We start from the raw sequence: 26901 nt of genomic DNA on the forward strand, positions 1-26901 counted from the left end.
TTTCTTTCTTTCTTTCTTTCTTTCTTTCTTTCTTTCTTTCTTTCTTTCTTTCTTTCTTTCTTTCTTTCTTTCTTTCTTTCTTTCTTTTTTTTCTTTTTCCCCTCTTTTTCCTTTTTGAGGGTGTGGAAATCCTGGCCCAATCTTAGGTTTCGTGGTGTGGGACAGAATACTAGTAGTGGGTTCCGCTTAAAATCCCTGCTGACTAGTGCGAGTACTGTTGGATCGAACTAAGGAAAGCAAATCCCGAGACGTCGCCGTTGGAGAGTCAAGTTCCCGAAGTCGACAATGAACCGCGTCGTGCATTGACCAGATAGCAGCTTACCCAGGATAAGAAACTTACTGCACGCCGGTTCCAACCGACATCGTTGTCTCCAGCGGAGTCCAGCCATGGGACGCTAAATAGTTAACTACGATGGGAACGGCACGTCGGAACGTACTTGTGTACTCCGTCCATACATACAGCTTAGGGAATGGTACTTCCTCTCGCTTGGAGCATCGACTGAGGTTGATATACAATACAAGCGGTCTCGTTCGTGAACAGGTCAAGAGCCCACCAGGCATATGACGACTCCCATGTCAGTTGTTCTTGGATGGTGCTCCACTCTCTGAGGATCAGTCAGTATCTTTCAAATAAGAAAGATTTTGACCTCCTTACAAACAAACCTTACAGAAGATAACTCCCTACCAACAATGCTATGTATCCTGACACCACTCTCTCTAAATCCGTTAGACATTGTTCCTCGATGCCATTCATAGTGGCTTGGTCTCGCCTTGGTTGTTAGTCAAGAAAACCTACTAACAAGCGTAAATCAAACCGCCAGGACGAGTCAGAGCCCGTTACGGCGTGGAGACACATCTCACATCGTATACACCGACATAATCCCTTCTAGTTTCTCTCCAACGAGATACTAGTTGCTCGGCGGGCCACACCCGTCACGAGTTTGGGAATGCATCATACAGTTTGTGCTACGACGCTGTCTCAGGGTGGGGTACTTGCGCCGGCCGTTAAGATGGATCTACTCTGGAGGGACATTTCCAGCCGTTCACCACTAGCCATACGACCTTGACCAGGACGGAGAATAGTGTTTACGGCATGTGGCGGAATAACCCCTCTAACCACCCATCCAATCTCACGGATTATTATGAGGAAAGGGAGATATCGCTCTTACTCCTTGTTGATCCTCTGAGAACGCGACAGAATATAATGGTGACGGGAACCTTAGTTCTAACTGCCGACATGACGGACTAAATCACTAGGATGGCAGATCATATCCAGTCAGAGATTGGGGACATCGAGCTAGGTCTTTACCCACCAATCGTACATACTCCAGGAGAATCCCCTAGAAAGCTTTATCGTCTACCTTGCAAGCGACAGGCGACAACAAGCGATAGATCATGGAGCTGACAGACAGTGGACCAGGCGGATGAGATCGACAGCGCCAGACCGAATAGACTGATGGACCAAAAACCGTTGCCCCCGTTGAAACTCGAGAGCGCTCTCGCTAAAATCGCCCTAAAAAACTATACGCCCCTCATCTTTATTATTATTATTATTATCATCATCATCATCATCATCATCATCATTATTCTGTTAGTATACAGTAGTTCTAGCAGACGACAGGTGCCTTTTTTTTTTTATCAGACACGTTGTGGGACTGCCATTTTTCAATTTTCCTATGATCGCCCCCATGACGATCAGAAAGGTACCAAGACCAATCAGGGAAAGGAGCGACGGCGAGTCGACTAAGATGGAAAGGGCGCAAAACGCGATCGCAATTTTCCAACAAGTCACTCAACGTCCAACGAGTTGAACTATTATCACGGATTGTCCACAATTTTCCCCATCGAGGCTGGCCAGGATGGGCTAGATTCCGTAACTCTGGCTGACGCCAACTGATCGGCCTCAAAATTTAGATTGCGATCCGAAGAGGGTGTGATCCAATCCACCCGCGCGCGTTCTCTTCCCAGGGGCATCTCTGCAGGGAGACGTACCGTGTACTACGAGCGATCAATATGACGGACTGACACATGGCGATTGGGAACTATTGGATGGCAAGGATTTGGGTCCGCAATAGGTACTACCTTGTTGTCGAAGGGGTTTAGTACAGTGGTACTCTGTAGATGATTAGTTAACGGGAACAGCATCGGGCATCCTGCAGGTAACCTATCACCAGCCATGACCCAGCACCAAGCCCAATCTGGGAACGAATAGACGCTACCTAGGTGTGCGCAGGTGGAGGAAGAGGAAAAACCCACCAACGGCGAACAAAATGAGGCAGCAGCATCATCAGAAGAACAGGATCGGTGGAACCTTGTCCCGATTAACTCTCCGACGTCTTGACCTGAAAAAGAAGTTGACAGCTGGGGTTTCGTCAGAAAACAGTTTAGTCTGGGTGGCACTAACTTCTCGCGTGCTGCAGCCCGACCGATTGGGAATTGACTTCGGTTAGCTAATCAAAACGCTTTGATGACCAGATAAAATATCAAGTAAGTTAAGCAATGAGTGAAATCAGGTAACGCCCTGCTTCTTTCTGTGGTGTTTCTTACGTACAGAAGTACCTATTGGATGTTATTACGTGGCAATATCCACGATTGACATACCAGCGAAATACGCCGCACATGAAGTGTGTAAGCCATACCGGCCGGTCCCTCAGCCACAGATTTCTAGCCAAGTACATAGTCCCTTCCTGTTGCAACATTGAGCATTTTAGTTGACCGTTTACGGACCTTCCCAATCACATGGGTCCGAATCATTTGCTTTTTCTTTCTTGTTTCTCAGATATCCTTTCGGCCGGATGGATTATAGTTCCCTACCGTAGCCAGATAGTAGAATCCCACCATCTTCCGGACGGGTATGATGACGGGATACTAGCAGGGATGTGTCCTCCCAAAAAGGAGACTAGCGGCCCACCTCCCGCCTTTTCTTTTTCTCTTCTTTTTTTCTGTTTCCCAGTTTCCACACCCCTGGGAGTATGTTAACAGAGAGCGAAAAAAAAAAAAATAAATAAATACGTGAAGTAAATTGTCCAATCCAACCTCCCTTTGTCTCTCAACTTTCTTTCTTTCATTCTTTGTTTCTTGACATTTGATTCGAAGTTATTTCCGCCACCCCTTTCCATCAGTTCCCATCCTTCCCGCTTTTGGCGTACCAAGATTCCAACTTAGCCTCGGAGAATAACTCTCGAATCGAGCCATGGCGCCTTATATTTCCGAATCTACCGAGTCGCTGGATACTTACAGGAACTTAACTGATTCTGCTATGTATGGCCGGGCAGGGGTGCTTACGTAGCACTCTTTCTTATCTCGAGAGTTTAAATGTACATCCCCGTATTGAGCACTGATCTCCCTTCTAAGAATGATAATATAAGCTTTTATAGGAGGGGGAAAGTTGGCAAATGAGAGAATTTAATTTAACATAGGGCAGGAAAGGATAAAATGGAAGACAAGTGACACGGAATCTTGCCAAGTATCCCACCAGCACTACAGTAGTAGTAGCATATCATTCAGGTTTCTTCTACCCGGGTTTTGTCAACGCCCGGGATCTGGCTATCTCCGGGGATGGATGGATCCGTTCATGAAATACAACATCCGGATCCCGTGTAATCCACAGATCTCCTTTAAGTTGGTGTAAATCCATCCCAAACACACACACACACACACACACACACATACACACATACACATATCACTAATCGACTAAACTGACTGGGAAAACGACAACCAGCTAGCGGACTGACTTAACGGGGGAGGGGCCCACACACCACCCGTTTCTAGCTCGTCCACGATGGAAGAAATTGGATAACCCAAGGGGAACAAAAATAATAAAGCAAGGTGTTGATCCGAATAACTAACCCCCCTCCGCGGAAGCGATTAGGGGGGAATCCGGACTCAATGGAATGATCTCATGAGATCGCGGTGTACAGAACTACAAGATAGTGCCATCTAACGATAGAAACCTCGATTGATTAAATTGATCCCAAGTTAAATTAAAAAATGCCGTTTTGGGAACCGTCCAACGCTCGCGATGGGGCATAGCTTGGGTTAGTCGCTCGGTCTACTGTTTCTCATCCGGCTTTTAGCACGAGATAGTTCAGTTTCCTATTATCATTAATTTATTTATTTATTAATTTATTAATTTTTTATTTGATGATTTATCTCCTTCCGAGCGTACTGAGGTCCGAGGGCCGTTGGAAATGCGGATATTGGGATCTCCACTGGCCATCTGTCTGTCTATCTGGTTAGCTGCCTACCTTAACTGGAGTGGACTCGACTAGGGATCACGTCGGCTGCATACAGACCGACCCGATTCGGTTGAGCTGCTTAAGTTATGGAGGCGGTTTGTTGATCCACCGTCGGTAGGTGCCCTTTTCTTTCTCATCTTTTGGTGGACGAAGTGGCGGTGTTGTCCGCTGTGCCTGTTTGGGCAGGTCGATACTAGATTAGATAGAAAGTATGTATCTAGCATCTACAGTAGTCTCGACGCCTCACAGCTGTAGTCTCTCTCTGCTAATGTAGGAGGTGCCTGTCACCCGAAGTTTATTTGCCTCTACGAGGGAGTAATATCAAACTTACTTCTTTGCTCGATACACACAACGATGCGATCTCATTCCACGCTCTGCATAAATGTCTTTATCTTTGCAGCAATTCATTTATTCCCACCTGTCTTTCGCTTATGCCTAATTAATTTACCAGGTACTCCGTAGAGGTCCCCGGTGAGCCACACAGCAGCCTCGGAACCGGGACCGAATGCCCATGCCGTGAGTGGGTACACACGAGGTGGATTGTCAGCCCGCCCCCGATTTGTTTTCTAGAAGAAGTGCAGAATAAATTAACCTGATGTGCCATGACTCGTACTGTCCACAAATTATATTGCCTGTTCTCCGGAGTATAGCCACAACTGAGGTAGAATGTCCAGTCAGCGAAGGAAAAACAAGAGAAGGCTCCGGAGATGATACCTGGAAGTGTCTTAGTTGTCGGTTGATTTTCACGGGCTTTTTTTTTCTCTCTCTCTTGGTCTCCTCTTTCGCCTCGCCCGTGGATGTCTACTATTGATTTTCTTGATTTATTTATATATATGACTTTTTTTTTGGTTCTATTGTTTCTCCTACCGAGGTCTCTCGTATACCTCGCGAAATATGTCTCTTTATTAATCGATGGAAATACAATATACGTAAGTATCAGCTGAGGGTGTTTATTGCATGTACGTAGTAGTCCGTACTGTGTACAAATACCAGAACCCTTATGTACAGGAAAAAAAAAGTACAATACACATATGAATAGATATATATATCCAATAAAATCAAAGCCTATACATTATCCCTACTGAATCGCCGAATTATCCCCGGGATTTGCACTACACACTACATACTATAGCACCTACAACTATACCCCTACCCGGGACTATAGTCCAGCTGCAGTAAACACAACCCTCATGCAGTGACTATGCAGGGGACAAGATCAGGTTTCCAGATTCTTGGGTGGTTGCTGACAGATCTTCTGCACTTTGACTAGTCAGATTAAACCCCTCCCCGTGGTAGTCATGGTACTATCTGGCCGATTTGGTCTGGGTTGAGTTCGCCCGGCTGGGTATTCTGCAGCTGCAGCTGGCCCGATGGAGAAGTATTTCGGGTGAGAGTTTGATTTGTTTGGTTTGAGGCCTGGATTGGGTGTGATGCAGGGAGTATTTGTGTTTGTGTTTGGGGTTTTCCTTTTTTGTTGTTTTTTTTGAGGGGGGGGGGACGTGTTGTTGGTCATGCGGGTTGGGTTTGTATAAAGGAAGTTTATATTTATGTTTATGTATGCTATGCGTGTAGGCGGGGTAGGGCGTGTGGTTGGTTGGTGGGTTTGGTGCTTTGTTGCATGTACATGTTTATATGGGATACGTGTTTCTTTCGGTGGTGATTCGAGTTTACTTAGTAGTAGTTGATATAGGTCTTGAATGCTAGAGCATATATATAAATGATGTAGTGTCTGTAGGGAATTGCAGTTGCACCGAATATACCTCGGTCGAGTAGATTGGCTAGGGATGCTGCTTCCTTTCTCTTTTCCTTTTTTATCTATTCATCCTTCATCTATTTACATATTTTCCTTTTGATACCCAATACCGCATCATCCCCCCCTCCCTCTTTCTACGATCCCTTTCCCATAGTGACCGAGTTTAAAGTTTCCTGCCTGATTCATGAGGCAATAAAGACCAGAAAACCTCTCAACACCATAAACCAGACATAAGCGTAAACTACCCCATCTCCAAACTGTAAAAGCGCCCGTACGCGTAACAAACGTATTAATCAACTAAATACGGACTAGATGTGCACAACAGCCAAATACAAGAAACCTAATACCCTACCCCGTCCCATGGAACGCTCACCTTCTAGAATGCGCAATCCCCATACCAACAACACGTGTGAACCAAGAAACTAGGGAAGATCCGCAGCCAACAATCCCATTGTAGCGCCAGAACAAGAAAATGGTCTCCAGATGGGGGGGAAACTAAAATAAAAGAAAAAAAGAAAAAAACAAGGAAAGAAAGGGGCGACTAGAGAGAAAGAGGGAGGAGGAGACCAGCCAAACGAGGTCCCCGAGACCAACAGTTATTACCCACATATAATCTGCAATCACTGATCGACAGCATATAATCAAACTAACCACAGATTTGCACCGCCACTTGGAATCCCCAATCACTGGGTGTCAAAAACCCTGCCGACCGGGTAATTTCATTGCTTCAACCAGGGAAATCAAGACATTGGAACTCGCTTGTCATTTCCGTGTTAAGGGACTTGTGACGTTCTAGAAGACGTGCTTTCCGTGGCTCGTACCATGGTTGAGCGGGTTGTTCTTTGATAATGGCTTTCTTTTCTGCACGGGAATAGTCCCGGGGGTTCGGATCTGAATCTACGCGTGGCTAGGTATTGGTTTACTTGTAACTCCGGATTGCTTTTTGGTGGGTTGAGTTTTTTGGTGCAAAATTTCAAAGTAAAATTACCAAGAAAGATAACAAAACATGGATTTCTTTCTTTGCCCCGTTCCCCCAAATCGAGAAGAGAACGTAGACTTGAATGAAGATCCTAACGCAATCCCCATAATCACAGGTCTCATTCGCTACCGAGGAAATTCTGCCTAAATACCCGCTTTCCAACCTGTCCTCGGGACATGCCATGACAGGCGACTCCAGTCGCCCACTTGAACGTTGCAGACTATTGATTTTGGGGACTGGGGCTTTGCAGCACTTTGACAGGAATGGGGGGCGTTATCCCGTAGCCCGTATGGGGCTGTTTGGTCGATTTCCTTGTGCTTGTAAGCATTTATAATCACGCGCACTTGGTTTAATTGCTTAATTTAAAAACTGTGCTATTTTTGGACAGTGCGTCCGGGAATTGGCTGGTTCGGTATTTGGCTGCTTCTTTTTTGGGTTCTTTTTTTCTTCTTCTCTTCTATCTCTGGGAATTATAGTTTTGGCTTAATTTAATTTAATGTAATTTTACTCATGTTTTTGGGGGGTTATTTTTGTTCTTTCCGCTGTGGTTATTTCTGGAAATGAAATGGCATGAAGAAGGTTATGTTCGTAGGTCGTGCTGGGGCTTGTGGTTGTGGCTTGTTAGGAGCACTAGCCTTACCCGATTTGGCGAATTGTTTTTTCGAAGAGATCTTGTCATGACTTCACTTTCACTTGGATTGGGGAGTGTGCAATCTGGGAATGGACAAGCCAGGACCACCCATTCAGCTATACTACCGCCAATATGTCCCTGCTATCGAATTGATATAATCGATCCCCTCCTTCCGCCACGTGTCCAGCTCCATATAGCTCGTGGCATTCGCATCGAAGACCAGATCGACCGGCTGGTCCGCCCCATACGCCTGCCAGCGAACCTCCCCGTCCTTAATGCCCGAATTCGGGTCCAAATCGTGGATGAACGACGCCCACATGCTCGCCATCAGTGTGCTCAGCTGGCTGTACGACTCGGGCATCCCTGCGAACGGCTTCCCGTAATGATACCCAAGCCCCTCGATGTTGTTGAACACAAAGGCGACTTCCTCAAAGTGCGCGGCACCGGACAGATATGGAACGTCCGCCCCTCGCATATTGAATCGGTAGCAGTAGGCGGGGGTTGTGGTTTCTGTCCAGGCTTCACATTGTCGTCGTCGGTTCGCGTGCATCGAGTAGTCCCCTGCGTAGGCCGATGTACGGCGCCACTGGTAGCCCTTCGAGGGTACCCGCTGGTCGCCGAGGAACTCCGGGATTCCCTGTGATGGGTCGTCCGGGTAGAGATCGAGGATCTGGTTTGCTGTAGACGACGGGAGTTTGAAGCCGGATGTTCCGTCTAGTAATGTGGACGTTCTTTAGTACATATGTGCCCAAGGAAAAGAGGCGAGAAAAAGTAATTCATAATACTAACCGGTGAGGTATGCATAAAACTGCTTCGTGGTATTGATCCCCGTGGGACCAAAACTAGCCCCTTCGTCTGTATTCGTGCCTGCGAGGATGGGCACTTTGATGAATTCATGTTGGTCCAGCTGGACGCTTCCCCGGCCCCTCACGAGATCCTGGTCAGCGACAGGCCAGAAAGAGTACGCTGGGTTGCCGCCAGTGCCGTTGAAAACGGCATTCAATTCCTTAAATGGAACCTCGCGCAGACATTGCAGCGTATTGGTGGCATTGGAGCAACCGACTTTCGCCACCACTTCATCGTACATCGCCTGGTAGCCGGTGTCATTCATTGGACTGGCTGTTATGGATCCGCCCGATTCCATAATCGCTCCGCGAAAGAGACCATCATCTCTGCCACCGTATGCGATGAGATGGGCGCCAACGGACATTGCCCCTGCAGACTCTCCCCAGATTGTGACTTTCTCTGGATCGCCACCGAAGGCCCGGATATTTTCTTTGATCCATTGTAGCGCCAGTCTCTGATCCCGGAGACCGAGGTTGGTGTTTCCGCTACTGGCGACTTCACTGGAGCTCAAGAAGCCCCAGGCGGAGAGGCGATAGTTCAAGGTCACGGCGATGAACGGTTTGCCTGCATGGTTTAGTATCTATTCGACAACCCAGCTCAAAACGACTTACCAATCTTATACGAGTTTTCCACAATAGCAGACATGTTATACCGTTCATCTGACCCTGAACCCATATAGAATCCACCGCCGTGGATCCAAACACCCACGGGAAGATCGGAGCCCGCACTCGCGGATGACCCTCGGATCACATTCAAGGTAAGACAAGATTCAGACATCGGATACCAGATCGAATCCGTCTAGATCCCTTGTTAACTTGCCAACCTTGAGGCTGGGAGCAGGCATATCGAGTCAAATCATCACTTACACCATATCCCACACAGATTTTAGAGTACTCTTTCGCATCGTGTACTCCATCCCAGCTTTCATTCAATGATTGAGGTACCATAAACCGTAGGTCACCGATTGGCTGCTGCGCATATGGCATACCCAGGAAAAAGTCCTGCTGGTAGTGGTCGTTCTTTACCCCGACATATGTCCCATTGCGGACATGAGCTGCTGGGCCTGGTATACTGCTTGGAGCAGCATTGCCAGCGACCCACAGCGCAGAGAGGCAGAGAATTGTCGTGATCATCTTGTGTGCCCTCAAATAAAAAAGAATCTACACGACCGTGCCAACTCGCGCATCCTGCAACACCCACCTTGCGCTCTTTATATATGGAAGACCATCAGCTGCGGGGTATACAGCCCCATATGGAGCTTCCCCTATGCTCTCGGGACTTGATTCGGGACTTGAGCGACGAGGAACAAAGGGTCGGGGTCCGACTTCATCGTACAATGGCATATTGTGGGGGTGGAGTTCATGTCGTAGTGGGATCCGGAGTATTCGGGGTTATGGAATTGCGGGGGTGAATTTTGGCATTCAATGAATGGACAACCGGTTAAAAAGAATTTCCCCTTGTAGAGAAGATTGTCGGCCCCCGAGTTGGTTGTGGAGGGACGACTCGTGGGGCTTCTGGGGTGGGATTGTTCATAGTGCACACGGTTGAAGTTTGATTGATGAATGTCCCGAAGATTTGCCGGTCATCCCAGAGGTCTCTTCTTGTTGGATGTGACTTGATAGACTAGGGAGCTAATTGCCCGTCTTCCTTTGCTTTCTGTAAGGTGGCTGGCTTGATTAATTGCGTGCTTGACTATGTGGGGTTCACTTGAATAGGCTGTAGAGACGATGACATGTTACAAGCTGTGTGTGGGATTGAACTAAACTGACTGGAGTGTAAGTAGAAGGGTTCCCTGCACGTGGATGACACCTCCTTAGGGTTAGCACACAATCTTGATAGCTTTCCTGAAGCAGCGTCTTCCAGCACATTCATTGATATACCTTACTGAGATGGTTCATATCCTGGAAGGTATAAGTAATGCACCATCTAGCCACGTTCTACGCCCGTACAAGATGGCGTATGTTTAATGAGATAGTGTGTCACATGGGGAACCCCTGACCAGTATTGCTTTGTCGTACAGGATTCAATAGCTGGAGCTGTCCATTCTACAAAGAGTTCAAAGATAGAGATCTCCTTGAGCATCATGTCTGACTTCTGTTATAGATCCTCATTTTCTGGGCATTTCTGTGGCACAACCGGCTAGCTAGCCTTCTTGGATCTACACGGAACCCTCATGTCGCCCTGACATGCGTCGGCTGTGAGAGCTGTCCCGGTGAAGCAGAGTCGTACTAGTCTGAGCATTGTAGTACCGCTGGACGGTCTGGCTTAAGGACTTTCCTGAAAATCTGGTTCTTCACATAGGGGTGGCACTCGGTATCTTTGAACAAGGTGTCTATCTCCACTACCCCATTCTTTTTTAGCACAGTATAAGTGCAAGAAGGCTCAAGTATAACTGCCTTCAGTGATCTAAACTCCTTTCATTGCACCGGAAATTTGCCCGTGGATCGCCTCAGCGCCATTGTACTGAGAATCGCAGATCCACTATGCGATTATTGGTTTTCCAAAGCATCGAGAGCCAAGACAGCAAGAGGATAATATCATCGTGTATTTACCCTCGTGTCATATATTCGTTATTTAGCCGTATCTGCAGAATGTGGTGGGCATTGTTATCACCTGAGCCTCTTCCCATGACGCCAATCTCCCCATCACCATCACCTGAGTAAAAAGCCATCATCGCTGTCACGCACGGCTTCCTTGCGGCATTGAATGCGAAGTCGGCAGCCGAGTTCGAGAAATACTGCATCCGAGCAGGAGGCATGTCACTTTGGCCACCGCCGCCCATGGTACCCCGTTTCTGTACAATTGGAGTCTTTGTGGAGCAGATTGTGAACGTGCAGGACGACATCGACGAGCGGATTTGGGATCCTGAGGTAAAACTATACGAATCAGGTAATCTGGCCGCGGTGTGGGCGCCGTTCAGATCGAAAATGAATGGCATTGTGAACCATGTGGGCATCGAGCTTTTCGTGCTTCACAAACTCAACGGAGAATGGAAAGTAACTGGGTTAGCTGATTCATGTTGATGGCCAACCGAAGAAGAGAAATATTCGTTGCTATAAGCAATAGACTTGTTGTCCAATTCTGCCTGTAAACATGCATTGGAGCCTCGGATGAGGGTTGTGAGAAGCAAGGTGCAAAAATAATAATAGGGCTATATGCAATGTGCACACGGTAAACAAAATGAACTCTTAACCATGAAGAGGATATCAGGGGAAACAATCCTATCTACTACCCGAATGAAAATTCCATGTCTATAGAGAGCCGAACTTTTCGCCACCTTACTTCTTGCCTCTAAGAAGCTCCCATCCAACACTCCCGTTCTTTCCTTCTTTTACAGACATTTCCTCAACTGCCTTCACGAGGTCGTAGCAAATCTCTTCAGAGACGACACTATCATGTTTATACGCAGGGTGTGAAGCAACATACTCGCGGATCCACCGCGCTCCTGTCCAGAGGGTTCCGTTTGCCCGTTTCCGAATGAGATCGAGATAGGTTGCCAGAAAGCAGCGCGTTTCAACGTCCACATTGACACTGTTCAAGTACGATTCGACAAGCGGGATTAATCCGGGGAACGATCCGTCAGCAGAACCGTTGATGATATCTGAGATAGTCATGAGCTCATATTCCGACTCTACTGGTTTAAGTGGAGGTGACGGGGGTGGCGTATTAACGGCGGATGACGTGGCAGACGACACTTCACTATTAGTAGAAGACTGTGGGTGCGGTCTGCGTGCACGAGGAGAGAACGGATCCTTGCGGAAGTAGAATTTTCGATCCAAAACTGCATTTCGCGCATGCGCCGTTTCCATATTTTCGGTCGTGCGTTGGATAGGGATATAGAAGTTCAAGTCAAAACTCAGAATCGCGCGGGTGACAAGCACAATAAATATGCTGAATGCCGCATTTTCGAAGTCGGTCATTTGAATTTCCATTGAGCGGAACTCAACTCGCCAGCCAATGTCGTCTTTTTCCGGCGGCGGTGGTTTGAAGCGCATGTGTTGCCAATTTGTCGATTGCAGGTTCTCGAAATGGTCTGCCTTGTTTAGGTCCAATTCTTCTAGGTCTTCTGAAAAGATGACCAGTGGGTCGCGTATGAAAAGATGCGCGAAATGTGTGGCCAAAAGTTCATCCATACCACCTTCAACCAACCGCTTCTTGATATCTTCGTCCACGATCAAATCAGGATCCAAGTACTCCTTCCGCAGCCTAGGGTCCTGAGAAAGATAAGTCGAGTTTGATGCGTATCTAGATTTGTGAATTCTCCACCGATCATTCTTCAAGGGCTATTTAGTATGTTAGCTCTGGACCGGCAATCAATAGAGTAATAACTCACAGCTTCACCAAGTTCTTCACGGGTCCTGTCATCTACAGCATTACCGATCTGGTTCCACCGAACGTCAGTGTCGACAAGGAAACCCTTGTATATGGGGGTTGCAGCCGTAAGTGCAAGAAGGATGGGTCCCAGCGGACTCAGTTGGTCGTATAACTTTCTCCCTTCCGTCATATTCTTTGCCTGGAAGGTAATCTGAAGACAACAACTGCCCATGCCAAACGCCATGGCGTCCATATAAACATGCCCTTCCTTAGCCGCTCCATTTCTGACATCATCGTCTTCAGGCCAATTGTGGAGGTCATAGTTCACCGTTGGATCATTGAAAGGTTCAGGGGTATTTGTATCTTTGAAGACCGGCACATTCAGCTCGACCTTTCGACCCCGTCTGGATCTGATATTACCGGCCAGCGTTGGAAACCTAATGTGGGGATTTGCGATCTCATCAGGAACGAACTGAGATCGGAGTGCGGCTCCAGATGGAGGATAGTATGGCTGAATGTAGTCGTCTTTCGTGCCCAAGCGGGGGAATGTGGTAAGAGTAATAGGATATTCATTTGATGCCATGTGAGATTTGGCAACCTCTCGTCTAAGGGACCATATTAGGCTCAGCTAGAAACTTTCGGACGGATAAAACGTACCTCCACTTCATGTTTGACTCTACCTTCAATAGATCCTTGAAATCAATCCCCCATGCCGCCCCGGAGTAGCCTCCAGCATAAAGCGACCGAATTCCGGATGAAAATGAGGGGGATCTTCTCCATCACTAGGCGTCATCAGAAAGGTTCCTCGGAGTTGATATAGCAAGCCTGTTTGCCTTACTGTTCCTTGTTCTGTATACTGTTTGACCCTCCAGATTTCCAATTGGCTTCATCCTCAGCCAGGGACTTGAGAATCTCGGCCTGAGCAAGAGATAATCGTGCCTTTTTCGCCTCGTTGTCAACGGCGACAACAAGGTACTCGACCTGAGTATGGGCGGATTAGTTAGTCCTGGGCTTTATAGTCTTGTTGACGTTGGAATCTCACCTCATCGCCCCAAAGAAGAGCATCGCGCTCTTTCCCTTTCGCTCGGCGCCAATTGGCGAGCAATTGCTAATGCGCGTTAGGTGAACACCCATTCATGGATCGCTAGATAGCAGAAACAGAAGGCAGTGACGTACCTCGATACCCCATTTTCGCACCTGATCCGCTCGCTTCTTCGCCTCGGGCCAATCGAGAGCAGTTCCTAGTGCTCTAAAAGGACATTGGATGTTAGCTCGGGACAAGCCGCACAATAATGTCTGGTAGGAGTCTCGACGTACAGCAAACCCATAATGTCATAACCACTTCCGAGGAACCAGTGTGCAAGAATTCAATTATAAGAGAGTCTTCCGTAATAAGACAAAATTCTGGATCACACGATCTGCAAGCCCCGCGGAGGTGAGGGGAAGTTCTGGTGGCAGACGATGCGCCAGAGTCCGAATGTTGGAAGCAACCGGCCGAATGAAATTATACAATGCCAGGTAGAGCTGACACCTTAGAGTATTATACGTACAGCATGAAAAACCGTAGAGACAGACGATGGAAGGAAAGGGGAAAAAGTCATAGTCGGATTGGTATTGTCGCCTTTATGCTGATTTTCCCGGCGGCGTCTCGGAGACGGTGATTGTTATCGGTGATTGGGTAAAGCAATGAACTTTTGCCAATAGTGGGGGGGCATCTTTTGGTCCCCAAGCGGGGCATTGAGTGCCATTATCGCTGATAACGCCGTTAACGCTGCGGAATTCACGAGAAGCCGATGCATTGATTTCTAAGCAGCTTCCTTAACTGGAGGGTCATGTGATTCTATCAAATAGATCACCAACATTCTCTATAAACATAGGTGCAAGGCAAGCCAGTTTTCATAAACTTTCTCAAGGCAACCGACGCTATAAAACATATCTCACATCAAGCTGATCGTCGAGGCAAGACGTAACGCCATCTAGTTCGCATATGGAGTTTAAGGCTACCTACCTATTTTCAAGTAGATTGCTTGGTTCCTTGGTGTTTGGCTGAATATCCCTGCTGACGAATTACTTTTACTCATAATCCGTACCTCAAATATCACCGCCATGTACGGCTAGTAGCCGACGATTGTAAGAATGGTTCCCCCGGGAAGGAAGGATATGAAGATTGGAATGATTCAACCAGCAGCGATTACTACCTAGGCAGTAAGACGACCCAGGTTGGGTAAGGCTGGGCAAATCCAAATACTTCGCTTGCGCAATCCTGAAGCTATCCCATGCATAGACATCTTTCGGAGGGCGGAAGCACTGGGTCCGTATCACACCGAGAGATGACCGTTTCATGAATTACAGATGCTAGCCTTATGAGTCCGAGACACAAAGGGATGGTATCGGCAAGCTTATTCTCAATCCAAACGCCAAAGTCGGTGCATGATCAATCAATCTCAGAACTTTATGTACATAACCTGCTGCTTCGTCCATATCAAATGCATAAGCCGATGTGTTTGGTATCAATTGCTCCGGGCACTGTTCTTAGCAGCTCGCAGCTCGTCCATCTTGGCAACACGCTTCTTGAATTCTTCATACTGACACTTCTCGTAGCTGTGTCTCTCATCCTAGAGTGCAAATTGGATATTAGCTATATAGGTCGAATCTTAAACCATGGAGATGTACGTAGGGGCGTTATGCGGAAACGGAATGCAATGACATACCTCGCACTTCCAAGGAAGGTAGTACTCCTGCTGCCGGCATCGGTTCAATGGGATGAGGAGGTGTCCACAAGAGTCGCGGTACTGAATAGGCAGACGAGCATCGGACATCTCCTGGCGGGTGGCTAAAATGAAACGTCAATGCTCGGCTCAGTCAATGAGATTATAATGATCTTGCTCTTGAGCGCGGAGGCCAATGGCATTGGAAACGTACCGGGAGTATCCGCCAGTCCAACGGCGCTCTTAACCGACTCGGCAACGGTCATTTTGGTATGAGAAAGCGGCGTAGAATAGGGTCCTTCTGAAGATAGGCGGCGGAGCAGTGAGGTTTGCAGCTATCCGGAAGTGCTGTTCCTTCCGGATATAGTCACGTGATGTCACGTGTATTCTATACCGCAATGGGAATAGTAGTCCAGATACCACTTTACGCGGTTCTGCCGACCGGGGCGCGTCTTGTTGAGCAATCCACCGCGTTTTTGGGATGTTACTGTGCGCAGGACGAGCCACCAGTGGCTGATACGGTATCTTTGTGACTTCAATATACGCTATATGTGATGTTTCGAACCCAAAGCTTGTGTATTATACTTTACGCCTGAGAAAAGGTGAATTCGGACCATTGAATTACCTGCGAAAAGTGACCGCGTCGCATCTTCCTTCAATTGCCCGGGGACCACCTAGATCAACCGGCTTTCGGAGACGCACATCATGGCGGGGGTGGACTTCTCAAAAATTTACTCTGCGACGTATAGCAGTGTGAGTTTCCTTCTATTTGTGCCTTCGCTCTTTCTATCAATTCACTTTTGTGGAAACCCTTCACCGCTTTGATGATGTGTCTGATATCTCTGGTCAGGTTCCGGTCTACGAGTTCAAACTCGATACCGAAAGTGTTATGCGAAGACGGGCTGATGATTGGATCAATGCTACACATATACTCAAAGTCGCAGGGTTTGATAAGCCAGCGCGAACACGTATTCTCGAACGTGAGGTGCAGAAAGGGGTTCACGAAAAAGTACAGGGTGGTTATGGTAAATATCAAGGTAGTGAAAGTCCATCTTGATACAACGCTCATGATGGTCGCCGTGCTAAAGCTCAAAATAGGGACATGGATTCCACTTCCTGAAGGCCGGATGCTCGCTGAACGCAATAATATCATCGATAAGCTAAGGCCAATTTTCGACTACGTGGCTGGGGATCGCAGTCCACCGCCTGCTCCGAAACATACATCAGCCGCGTCAAAACCAAGAGCCCAGAAAAATGCGGCCGCTAACAGGAGGGCTGTACATGAGGAAGTTTTCAGTGCGGCTAAGCCGCATCGCAGCATGGGGCCACCCAGTTTCACTCATGAGCAATATGAGATGAATCCTGGGTTCGATGAAGACGAATCGATTGAACAAGCAACCCTCGAATCTTCCTCCATGGTCGCAGATGAGGAGATGATGCATATCACCCAGAATGGCAACTATTCGCGAAAGCGCAAACGTGGCATGAATGAGGTAACCGCGATGTCAATAAGCGAACAGGAACATATACTGTACGGCGACCAGCTCTTGGACTACTTCATGACAGTAGGAGATGCTCCAGAAGCAACGCGAATTCCTCCACCAGAACCGCCAGCCAACTTTCAAGTGGACCGTTCAATAGATGATTCAGGGAACACTGCTCTCCATTGGGCTTGTGCGATGGGTGATCTGGAGATAGTGAAAGATCTGCTGCGGAGGGGAGCAGATGTGAAGACACTCTCAGTACATGAAGAAACGCCACTTGTGCGTGCTGTTCTGTTTACAAACAATTATGAAAAGAGGACATTTCCGCCGCTCCTGGATTTACTCCTGGACACAGTGTCGTTCCGAGACTGGTTCGGCGCTACCATATTCCATCACATAGCAGAAACCACTAGAAGCAAAGGGAAATGGAAGAGCTCTCGGTACTATTGTGAAGTGCTGCTCGACAAATTACGCGTTACTTGTACGCCAGAGGAAATCGATGTTTTGTTATCTTGCCAAGACTCCAATGGAGACACAGCTGCTTTGGTGGCTGCTCGAAATGGTGCATTTCGCTTGGTTCACTTGTTCCTCACGCACTGCTCGCGGGCTGGAGACTTAGTGAATAAGAAGGGCGAGACGGCTGCCAGTATCACTCAGCGAGCGAATCAGTCAGACCGACATATCCCGCCGCCGCCTTCCTCTATCACGATGGGTAATGACCACATTGATGGGGAAGTTGCTGGCCCGACGAACGCCGATCACCAATCCGTTGCGCCACCGCAGGATTCCTCCCCCTCCACTTCTGCACTCCTCGCCAAGATTGGGGTAATCATGGCCGAAGCGAACAAGAAACTTGCAGTTGGGTACGGGAGCTCAAAGGCCAATCAGCCGGATCCAGACGATGTTGCCAATCCAGAGGCACTATACGAACAGCTAGAGTTGGATCGGCAGAAGATTCAACAACTAACAGCCGACTTGGCAGCGAAGGAAACCAAAGAAGAGCACATCGATGCACAATTCGAGCGTTACGAACAGTTGAGGGGTCGCTACGAATCGCTGCTGGAACAGATTCAACAAGCCCGCTTAAAGGAGCAGGTCGCATCGTCAACGCTACCCACTAACGAGGACCCAAACCCACCCTCAACTGACCAGAACAAGTTGCTTACCGTCTATCAGTTAGCTCGACGGCTGTGTTTGGCACAAAAAGCACGGCGTGCCGCCGTCAAAGATCTCGCCCAACAAACGGCAGATGCGGGTGTTAGCACTAAGTTTGACGTTCATCGGAAGCTCGTGTCACTCGCTACAGGGCTGAAAGAAGAGGAACTAGACCCCATGGCCGCTGAACTGGTAGAGACCTTGGAATTTGACCGAATGAACGGAAAAGGTGCAGGGGGCGAATCCCCTGAGCCAGAGCCCCAGGGGTCAGCGACTTTTCCTCTAGCTGGGCCTCCAGTGTCTGTTGATGCCTAGAACGTACAGGATGATTTCTGATGCTCCGCACTCATCGCGATTTGGTTGTGAGCGTATCGGTTTCTGTATTACTGTATCTACCAAGGGCTGGATATGATGTTTGACGCAATTTCTAATTCCGCAGAGAATCACGTTTCTCTCATCTCTCTGCAATGTGTTATTTTTACCTACATGGACATGCCGTTCCTTACGATTTTGTTTCTTTCTTCCGTTCTGGTTTTTAACATAATTAGCTTCTGGTGGGGACTGAAGAATATTGTCCTACCAGCAGATACCCAATTGTTCTTTTCTTTCGAGGCATCCGATGTGTTTCTTGGGTTTGTCGGGACTATCAGTGTACTTATTGTTCTGACATGGCAGGGTGACAGATCAAAAACAATACAGGAAGAATCTAGCTGGCGTTGAGGGATTACAGCATGAATAGATGGTGTACATACAAACATACATAAAAACCCAATGTTATGGTATCATTATGTGCAAGCGATAGTGGAGTATGGGACATGCATTGGGCTAGCACAACCCCACTTCTAGAATTGTCTGGTGACTGGAACCAAATTAACCATCAACAGCTCGGTATCCAAATACATAGGTCAAAGACATGCGGATGAGCATGGCATTTCTTCCATGCAGGCCTAGGTGCATGAGCACAGATACACTCGAGCTACCTCCATCCCATTCTCCCAAACCAATTGGTTCGATCTACACATTGGTCCATAGCATAATACCGAACCGAACTGGTGGTAGGGAGGGAAATCAGGCCAGTCAGGGGAAAGGAGAAGAGGGGAATCAGTCTGCGATGGAAGCGGTTGGCTGGCGGCGAGGGAGGCCACGTTGGATGGCACTAAGCGGGGATGATCCCAGGGATGAGTGGGTGATGAGCTCGAGGACGAACCAATGGGGGTTGGGGCATGGGGTGCATATTGGCGTCACTGTCAGGCTGCAGAGGCGATTCTGGGGGCGGATTGGCTGGTCATAGCGGCTGATGCGCTGTCTGTGTTCCATGATAAACCACTACTAGTACTTAGTACTAAAGTTGGTGGATTGACGGGCAATGGGATTAATTAAACCAGGGACTGTACTAGGGAACTTGGGTAGGTCTGAGATGTTCTTGGTGAATCTTTGATCAGTTTTGATCTACCTCACTAACCGACTAGTATCTACCGTTCCATACTTTGCATTACAATTCAATACTACCTCAAAGTAGTAAGGCTACGGTATATCTCACACTCATTAAGGTCCCGGCCTCTAAATAAAGAAAGCCTCCATGGGGCTGGATGGAGAACCTGAGGACCATCACAATTTCCCCCGATTTATTGGCTACTATTTCAGGCACCACCTCAGAACGGCTAACCGCAAATGAGATCACCCAACAATGGCTATCAAGAAATCATCCACTCTGAGAATCACCACTTCCCCATGGCTAACCCTGTTCAGGACTAGTCGTTCTTCAAGCGAACCAGTCAGAATGTAAGTGTCTGAAGTGGCCAACCAGTCAGTGTCTCAGCGCCTACGATCATGATGCTGATTTTACAGGTCTTGTATTATTAGCACCTTAATTCTTCTGCGTCTTACAGTATTAGAAAGTATTAGTAGCAAAAAACAATAGGAGGATAGGTTCCTCTCTCTCTCTGTATCTCTCGCTTCTTTTCTTCTTCCTTCTCACCCACTCTTTCTTTTCCTCCCCCTCCTGTTCCTTCTCTCAACTGGCTTTCTTCCATCCTCTCCAGTCCCATATTTCACTTCTTCTCTTCCCCCTTTTTGTGTTGTTTCAACCAACCTAATTTCTCTTATCCTCATTGTCTTACTTTCCACCTGCAGTCCTTTTCATTTCGTAGCGGGATTGTTCGCTTGTCAATCCGGAAAAGTTTTATTTAATCCACAGAAAGTGAATTGGAACTTGTTTGGTGCCCTTTCGGCTTGACTATTGACGGCCAAAGCGGGTAGACGAAGGGAAAAGCGCGAAGAAGAAGAAAAAAAGAAAGAAAAAGGCGACCCAACGCGCGCCAACAGCCGAACGGACCAATTCATCAATACACTATCCTATCATCGCCGACTCTCTTCTCTTCTCTCTTCTTTCCCTCTCTACGATTCACGGGATACTTTGGAGGAAACAGAAAAAAAAGGCAAAAAACGCCAAAGAAAAATAGAAATAAAAAAGAAAGTCAGAGCAAGAAAGAGAGAGAGAATAAATAAAAGTCCATTCGACGATCCCTTACTTCATCACTTGAGCGGCTCTGTTCTTGTTTTCCGTTGTTTGTTCTCTTCAACGGTCAATCTTCGAGTCTCTCCTCCTTTCCCATCTTTCGTGTTCAAGCATCCTTTCGGTCGGGAGCTGCAGAGCATCTCCCACCCATTTTTATCATCGTCTTTAATTACAGAGACCTTCATTTTCCTTGTCTCTCTCGACTTTCTTGCCTCGGTTCCTGACGTCCGGTCGCGTCTGTCGTCCATCACTTCCACCATCAGATCTCCTTTTGGCAGCTGCAACTCTACCCTGACCCCAGATCGATCGTTCCCTGTACACCTGGCTATTAATCATTCTTTGTCTTTCCCAGCTCTCTTTTTGCAACTCTATTCATTCTCATCGCATATTTTCTCAGGTATGTCGATCCTATGTCGGTCGCCTTCACGATCTTGCTGACACCGGCCGAGTTTAGGACTCGCGACCGCAGTCTCAACTCTTCGCATAATAGACACGATTTCTGGTGTCAGAACGATCCCCGAGTGTTTCATTCTTACCATCGCCTCCTTGTAATACCTTAATACGCAAGCTTTCCGTTTGGTCGACTACATAGTGCCTTCGGTTCACTACGGCTCTTTGATTCTTACCCGTTGCACATATTATCCTCGAAACTTTCTTCCTTTATACTAGTTATGAGTATGGACACTGGCGGTCTTGCTCAGATGACTTACAACCCGTCTTTCAATAACGGAAGCTCGCTTGGGGCCCCGAGTTCCGGTTTCGGGTCTCGGAGAAAGGGCCCTAATGTGAAGCGTTTGAGTGTGCCACCTCCACACATTTCCACCATCGATGAATCGCAGCCATCGGCCCCCATTCCCACTCCGCGCACCAGCCGTTCGCATCTTCTGGCAGGCTTAAGGACGGCTCCAAAATCCGCTACCGTCCCCTCGGCTTCCGCCCGCCAACAGCATCTGGGCGTGGAGGGTGATCGATATGGGAATCTTTCAAACCGCACCGCTGATCGTGTTCCACAAACTGCCATGGGAACTGGCTTCCCTCGACACTCAATGGCCCTTAATCAGGGCCTGGACATGAACACCGGTCGCCCCGTGTACACTCTGCCGGAGCAGGTGCTCGCACCTCCGGCTATTGACATCGCCGGCGATATGCCAATCGACGAGAGTCTGTACGCGGAATTGATGTCCACAAATCTTTTCTTGGCGGCCCAACAACAGCGCCTACAGCAACAACTGATTAGCGTCACCGCAGCGGCCCAGCAGTTCCAGGGTCTCAGCCTGGGAATGCCAATGAACCAGCAGCAGGAATATCCTTCTCTCGCCGTTCCGGGGATGGGCTTCTATCAGCAACAGCTCCAGCAAGGCGTACAGCCAGTTGTGCAGCCTGTGCCGGGTCAACCAGGGCTGTTCTCCGTCTACAACCCCCTCACTGGTCAACAGAATTACATTTACGACAACTCCTGCCAGCAAGAAAGTTCTTCGCCTTACCAGGAAGAGGAGACGCAATCTCCTGCCATGCAGGTGCCAGCGTTCCGAGCTGAAGTTTCTCCTCCCCCGGAGACGAAACAATTATCGCAGCCGGCCTCTCCTCCAAGTGCCAGCCCTTCACCTCCACAGGAAACTGCTCCTTTGCCTCCTCCCTCCATCAATGCATTCCGCAGAGGTCACAAGAAAAGCTCGTCGTTTAACCCTGCTAGATTCTCCATTGACACGGCCAAGGCAAACTCAAACATAACCCCTGCCGCTCCCAAAACCGCTGCCATTTCTCAGACACCGGCAACTGGAACTTTTGGGCCTGGCCAGAATCGCGCCGGAGAGCACCCAATCCGGCAACCCAGGGGTCCGCCCTCGTTGGAGGAACTTGTCGCTAAGCCTACATCAAACCATGAAGGAAGCAAGAACTTCGCCACCCGTCAGCGCCGTCGTGCCGTCCACAACCTTGTGCGTGCAGGCCTCGAACGACGCGGGGATAGCCGCAGCTTCGGATGCCATAGTACCGGTGGCACCAACACGCCGGCGAGTGAGAAGGAATTCACATTCTCCGACGGTGATGATGCTACCGTTCGCAGTGGCAGTCTTTCGAGCAAACCCAGCTTGGGAAGCCTTCGTGCCGCGGCCAATGGCGCCATTGGATCCGAGAGGAAGGAGAGGTCTTCTCGGGAACGGCGGTCGCAAGATAGTCCGTACACGACCACTCCGATCAGCGAGGATGGTGGCTTCTTCGGCGGAAAATTGGCAGATGTTCGCACGGATCCGGTTTCTTCGCCTGCGGGAACACCTTCGGTGGCTGCTGTCGTCGCTGGCCAGAAGACAGCAGTGCAGGGTCCAGAAAGGCGCAAGACCCCGATGCTTGTGCTATCTAGCGCCGAAAAGCGCAAGACCCCGATCATGTAACGCGAACATCGTACATAATGTGACTGAGACGTAACGGATGTGCACACTTGGATGATTACTTTTTGCGCCTTTTTTTTTTTCTTGTCTTTTCCTCAACACCCTACTTTACTCTTTTGTTGTACTTGGACAGCGGGCCAGAGCTTCTCTCCTGTTCAAAATGGATACTCTCATGTGATAGTCGAAATTGTCTCTAATGTTGCTTTTCCTATGTGTTTAGACACATAAGCGGCCTGTCCCAGCATCAGCCTTGGATGATGATGTGTTTTTTTTATATTACCTTTTTCCTTTCTTTCTCCAATCTCTTCATTCTCCGACCTCTGTTTAGGTTCTTGTCCACTCCTTACCACTGCCCAATGCGCTGATGAAAACGGGAAATCAAACCTACGTTGTGTAGTGGATTTCGTGATCTGGCTGCCCCTGTTACTTCAACAGGTTCCTTTTGATCGGACTGAGTCGATCATCTTGGGCCCAGAGCGATTCCATGTTGCATTCTTTCGGTGTACATCATCTGGCCATGTATGTACAAGCGTTCGTTTTATTAGTTTTCAATGCTGAGCGACATCAGTACAAGTTATGGAGAAAGGCCGGTCGAGTTCCCGTAGATACTGTATCATCTCGAGTATTTTCATGAGTCAATGGCATGCGTTTGGGTCGTATTCAAAAGGAGGATCGGCCCGATCACGTTGATGTTGTAGAAACAGACACCATCCTTCAAGGCTGCATGGGTCTGCGACTCTGCATGACTTGCATGAGCAACAATATTAAATTCTTCTCAGGGGCGGCTCAAGCCGATTTACATCAAAGCTCTTCTCCACAACCAGTCATTGATTGGCCCCTCGACCGTACGTTGCAGTCTTGGGTCTGGACACCAAGTGTCATAGTAGCATGGAAATGGCACGCTATCGAGATATTCACAATAGCACGCAATTTTCTTTCAATATGAGGATTTCCGTAACGAGAAATTTGAATGAAGACGGGGGAAGCATAAAGCATGCTATATCCATCATGGTGCCAAACGTGCTTCTGGTTCGGACGCTTCTCTTCAGTGCGACGGGCTTTTACCGAGACTACACAACGCCATGGCCGAACAACCATCATCGCGTTCAGTTTCTCCCACCGACATAGCGGTAGAGAACAAGGAGAAGCGAACATGGTATCACTCAACGCTCTTCAATGCCTTTGTTATTGGCGGAGTGGGCTTTATGGCGCCCGGCTTGTGGAATGCCATGAATTCCTTGGGTGCTGGTGGCGCGCAGTCACCATTTTTGATTAATGCTGCCAATGCGTTGGTTTTTGGTCTTAGTAGGCTGACCTGTTGATGATTTGTGATCGGCTGTTGTATTGGCTTGCGGTGCTGATCTCTGCGCGTTCCTATAGTGGGTTTTTTGTGTCTCTTCGGCGGTCCGATTGCGAACCGCATTGGGTTGAATTGGACTCTGCTTTTGGGTGCGGTTGGGTACCCGATTTATTCGTATGTATATTCTCATACGTTTCTGTCTGAGAGTTATTGGTTTTAAACTAATGAGAGATGGTATAGTGCCGCATTGTATACGAATAACCGCTATGTACGTGCCGGACCCCGTGTGTTCGTGGCGGAACGCTAATTACAGGTGTAGGGCAATGTGTGGTTTGTGCTTCTTGGATCGGTAGCATGTGGTTTGTCGTAAGTAAGAGATATCCGGTCGACAGCTGTCCACTTTCTCACACAACAACCAGAGCGGGTCTTTTCTGGGCTTCTGAGGGTGCTGTGGCACTAGGATATCCGGAGCCAACAAAACGGGGCAGATATATGAAGTGAGTAGATATAGATGTGGCAATTTGGCTCAATGGAAAATATCATTGACAGTGAACAGTATCTGGCTTTGGTTTCGTACCGGTGGACCTTTGCTGGGCGGCGCAATTGTCCTCGGGCTCAACCAGTACGTCTCTTGGAAGATAAGCATATGTTGAGATGTTCTGCTCACTCAGTTACAGCTCTGCTGAAGCAAAGAGCAAAGGAAAGGTTGACTCGCGTAAGCCTAGCGGAACCTACATTTCCCCTGCGAGGATGATTGCTAATCGCTTATACAGAGACCTATCTCATCTTCGTCGCGCTACAGTGCCTTGCCGTTCCCCTGGCGATATTTCTCTCGCCACCTGAGAAGGTCCAGCGCAGTGATGGGAGTAAAGTGAGGATTGTTCTGCAGGACTCATGGCGCGCTGAGATGCGGGAGCTTTGGAAGCTCTCTTGTCGGAAAGAAGTCAGTCACTATTCTCACTTTCGTCGATGGTTTGGCTAACGCCATTTCAGGTTCTTCTGCTGTTGCCGATCTTCTGGGCAGCGTACTTTAACCAATACAGTGGAAGTATGGTTTTGCAAGTCATCTATATCTACACATGGAAACACTAAGAGTTTCTTGGATAGACTTTACGACGTATTACTTCGGTGTTAGAGCCCGTGCCTTGATCGGTTTTGTCAGTAAGTCTTTCACAGTCTGGGTAACTGATGCTTCAAGTCCGAGCTCTGTCTAACATCAGCCAGGCAACTTCGCAAGACTATTATCTTCTGGAATGATAAGTCGGTTCCTTGACTATAGAGGAATCTCGATCAAGAACCGGGTCACATATAGGTATGACCGTCCACCGTGAAGCATCAATCGACACCAGGGGGCTATACTAACCAGGACTCCAGCTTCTTCTATGTCATCCTCGTACACATCGCCACCTGGACCTACGCCTGGGTAGTACAGGAGAAGTACACCGCGAATCCACCCTCCTACGACTGGTCCGACAAGGGCTTCACCGAGGGACTCTTCGTCATCCTTCTCTGGGGTCAGTATTCCCTTCCGAAATCATTTGTCTTCCCCCTAGACACCTCGCTAACCCATATATCACATTAGAATTCTCCCAACAAGCCCTCCAGAACTGGCTCTACTACCTCGTCTCCTCAATGACCGACAACATCTCCGAACTAGGTACGTGTACCCCCAGGACCAACAAGAAAGCCAAACCACTAACAACACCATCCAGCCCGGTACTCTGGTGTCCTCCGTGGACAAGAAAGTTTCGCTCAGGCCGTTTCATTCGGCATCAACACGAGGAACTGGTACGGCGGGCGAGTCCCGCTTGCTGTGAATACTATTCTGCTTGGTATGTGTCTCTTCCCATTTTCTTTCTTACCTTGTTCTTTGGGTCGAGACACGGGGAAGACTAACCCGAACACTCATCTAGGTCTCGCGGTATTCCCGACCTGGTTGGTTGTTAAGTATTTTGCTCCTGTCGAGCATGATAAGCACGCCACCATCGGCCAAGATGAGGAACAGGGTCCTGTACAACCTGCTGTTGGTACAGACTATGGTGACAAGAATATAGTGAGGGAAACTGTTCAGGCGAAATAATGGCTCGACATATTATTACTCAGTGATACCCATCGATTACGTATGATCTCGAGCAATGGCAATGCTAGTTGTAGCAAGCTTGCCTAAGCAGCAATAATGAACGAATGACAGTGATGACACACGGCTTATGAATCTCAGAAGAAGGTGTAAATAAAAGTAGATCGCGGGTAAGCGCTCTGTGAGGGAGAAGATCAACATCAGTAGGGTAATGATACATAGTACTCCTCTAATTTCCTACGCTGCAGACGTTATTATGCAGAAACTTAAAGTCCCGGGCATTGAGCAGGGAATCGAAGTTCTAAAATAAAAAAGAGAAATATCAGAGAAGAAAACTAGGGAATAAAAAAAAGAAATCTTGTAACTCCGATACGGGGAATCGAACCCCGAGCTGCCGCGGAACTTGCTTTCATTTTATGAAAGGCGGCGATGTTAGCCGTTACACCATATCGGATTTGATGAGAATACTATTCTGTTTTTGCATATATAAGCCAAAAGATCTTGCAGT

At 48.1% G+C, this 26901-nt stretch overlaps 6 protein-coding genes across 6 annotated transcripts; 3 read left to right on the forward strand and 3 right to left on the reverse strand.

Annotated features, from left to right (window-relative positions):
• Positions 1 to 7725: 7725 nt before the first annotated feature.
• On the reverse strand, positions 7726 to 9583 carry ABOM_010536 (cholinesterase; the record flags this gene model as incomplete). The annotated part of the gene is made up of 4 exons (XM_022537664.1): positions 7726 to 8318; positions 8394 to 9014; positions 9062 to 9248; positions 9317 to 9583. The coding sequence occupies 4 exons, from the start codon at positions 9581 to 9583 to the stop codon at positions 7726 to 7728; spliced, it is 1668 nt and encodes a 555-aa protein (XP_022384543.1).
• A 2145-nt stretch (positions 9584 to 11728) lies between these two features.
• Positions 11729 to 14092, reverse strand: ABOM_010537 (glutamate--cysteine ligase; the record flags this gene model as incomplete). The annotated part of the gene is made up of 7 exons (XM_022537665.1): positions 11729 to 12733; positions 12784 to 13369; positions 13422 to 13535; positions 13603 to 13745; positions 13807 to 13872; positions 13941 to 14013; positions 14082 to 14092. The coding sequence occupies 7 exons, from the start codon at positions 14090 to 14092 to the stop codon at positions 11729 to 11731; spliced, it is 1998 nt and encodes a 665-aa protein (XP_022384539.1).
• A 1182-nt stretch (positions 14093 to 15274) lies between these two features.
• ABOM_010538 (NADH dehydrogenase [ubiquinone] 1 beta subcomplex subunit 7) lies at positions 15275 to 15738 on the reverse strand (the record flags this gene model as incomplete). The annotated part of the gene is made up of 3 exons (XM_022537666.1): positions 15275 to 15379; positions 15476 to 15597; positions 15687 to 15738. The coding sequence occupies 3 exons, from the start codon at positions 15736 to 15738 to the stop codon at positions 15275 to 15277; spliced, it is 279 nt and encodes a 92-aa protein (XP_022384541.1).
• A 439-nt stretch (positions 15739 to 16177) lies between these two features.
• On the forward strand, positions 16178 to 18426 carry ABOM_010539 (putative APSES transcription factor; the record flags this gene model as incomplete). Its single annotated transcript, XM_022537667.1, has 3 exons — positions 16178 to 16225; positions 16323 to 16497; positions 16571 to 18426. The coding sequence occupies 3 exons, from the start codon at positions 16178 to 16180 to the stop codon at positions 18424 to 18426; spliced, it is 2079 nt and encodes a 692-aa protein (XP_022384542.1).
• Positions 18427 to 21300: 2874 nt separating this feature from the next.
• On the forward strand, positions 21301 to 23019 carry ABOM_010540 (uncharacterized protein; the record flags this gene model as incomplete). The annotated part of the gene is made up of 1 exon (XM_022537668.1): positions 21301 to 23019. The coding sequence occupies one exon, from the start codon at positions 21301 to 21303 to the stop codon at positions 23017 to 23019; it is 1719 nt and encodes a 572-aa protein (XP_022384562.1).
• Positions 23020 to 24098: 1079 nt separating this feature from the next.
• ABOM_010541 (duf895 domain membrane protein) lies at positions 24099 to 26396 on the forward strand (the record flags this gene model as incomplete). Its single annotated transcript, XM_022537669.1, has 15 exons — positions 24099 to 24321; positions 24397 to 24490; positions 24557 to 24584; positions 24636 to 24682; positions 24736 to 24813; positions 24873 to 24938; positions 24994 to 25031; positions 25090 to 25259; positions 25310 to 25364; positions 25424 to 25477; positions 25541 to 25628; positions 25691 to 25830; positions 25899 to 25973; positions 26029 to 26148; positions 26230 to 26396. 15 exons carry the CDS (start codon positions 24099 to 24101, stop codon positions 26394 to 26396), a joined length of 1443 nt encoding a protein of 480 aa, XP_022384561.1.
• Positions 26397 to 26901: the final 505 nt, after the last annotated feature.

The sequence above is a fragment of the Aspergillus bombycis genome (assembly GCF_001792695.1).
Source record: "Aspergillus bombycis strain NRRL26010 chromosome Unknown contig00129, whole genome shotgun sequence".
Taxonomy (NCBI): Eukaryota; Fungi; Ascomycota; class Eurotiomycetes; order Eurotiales; family Aspergillaceae; genus Aspergillus; species Aspergillus bombycis.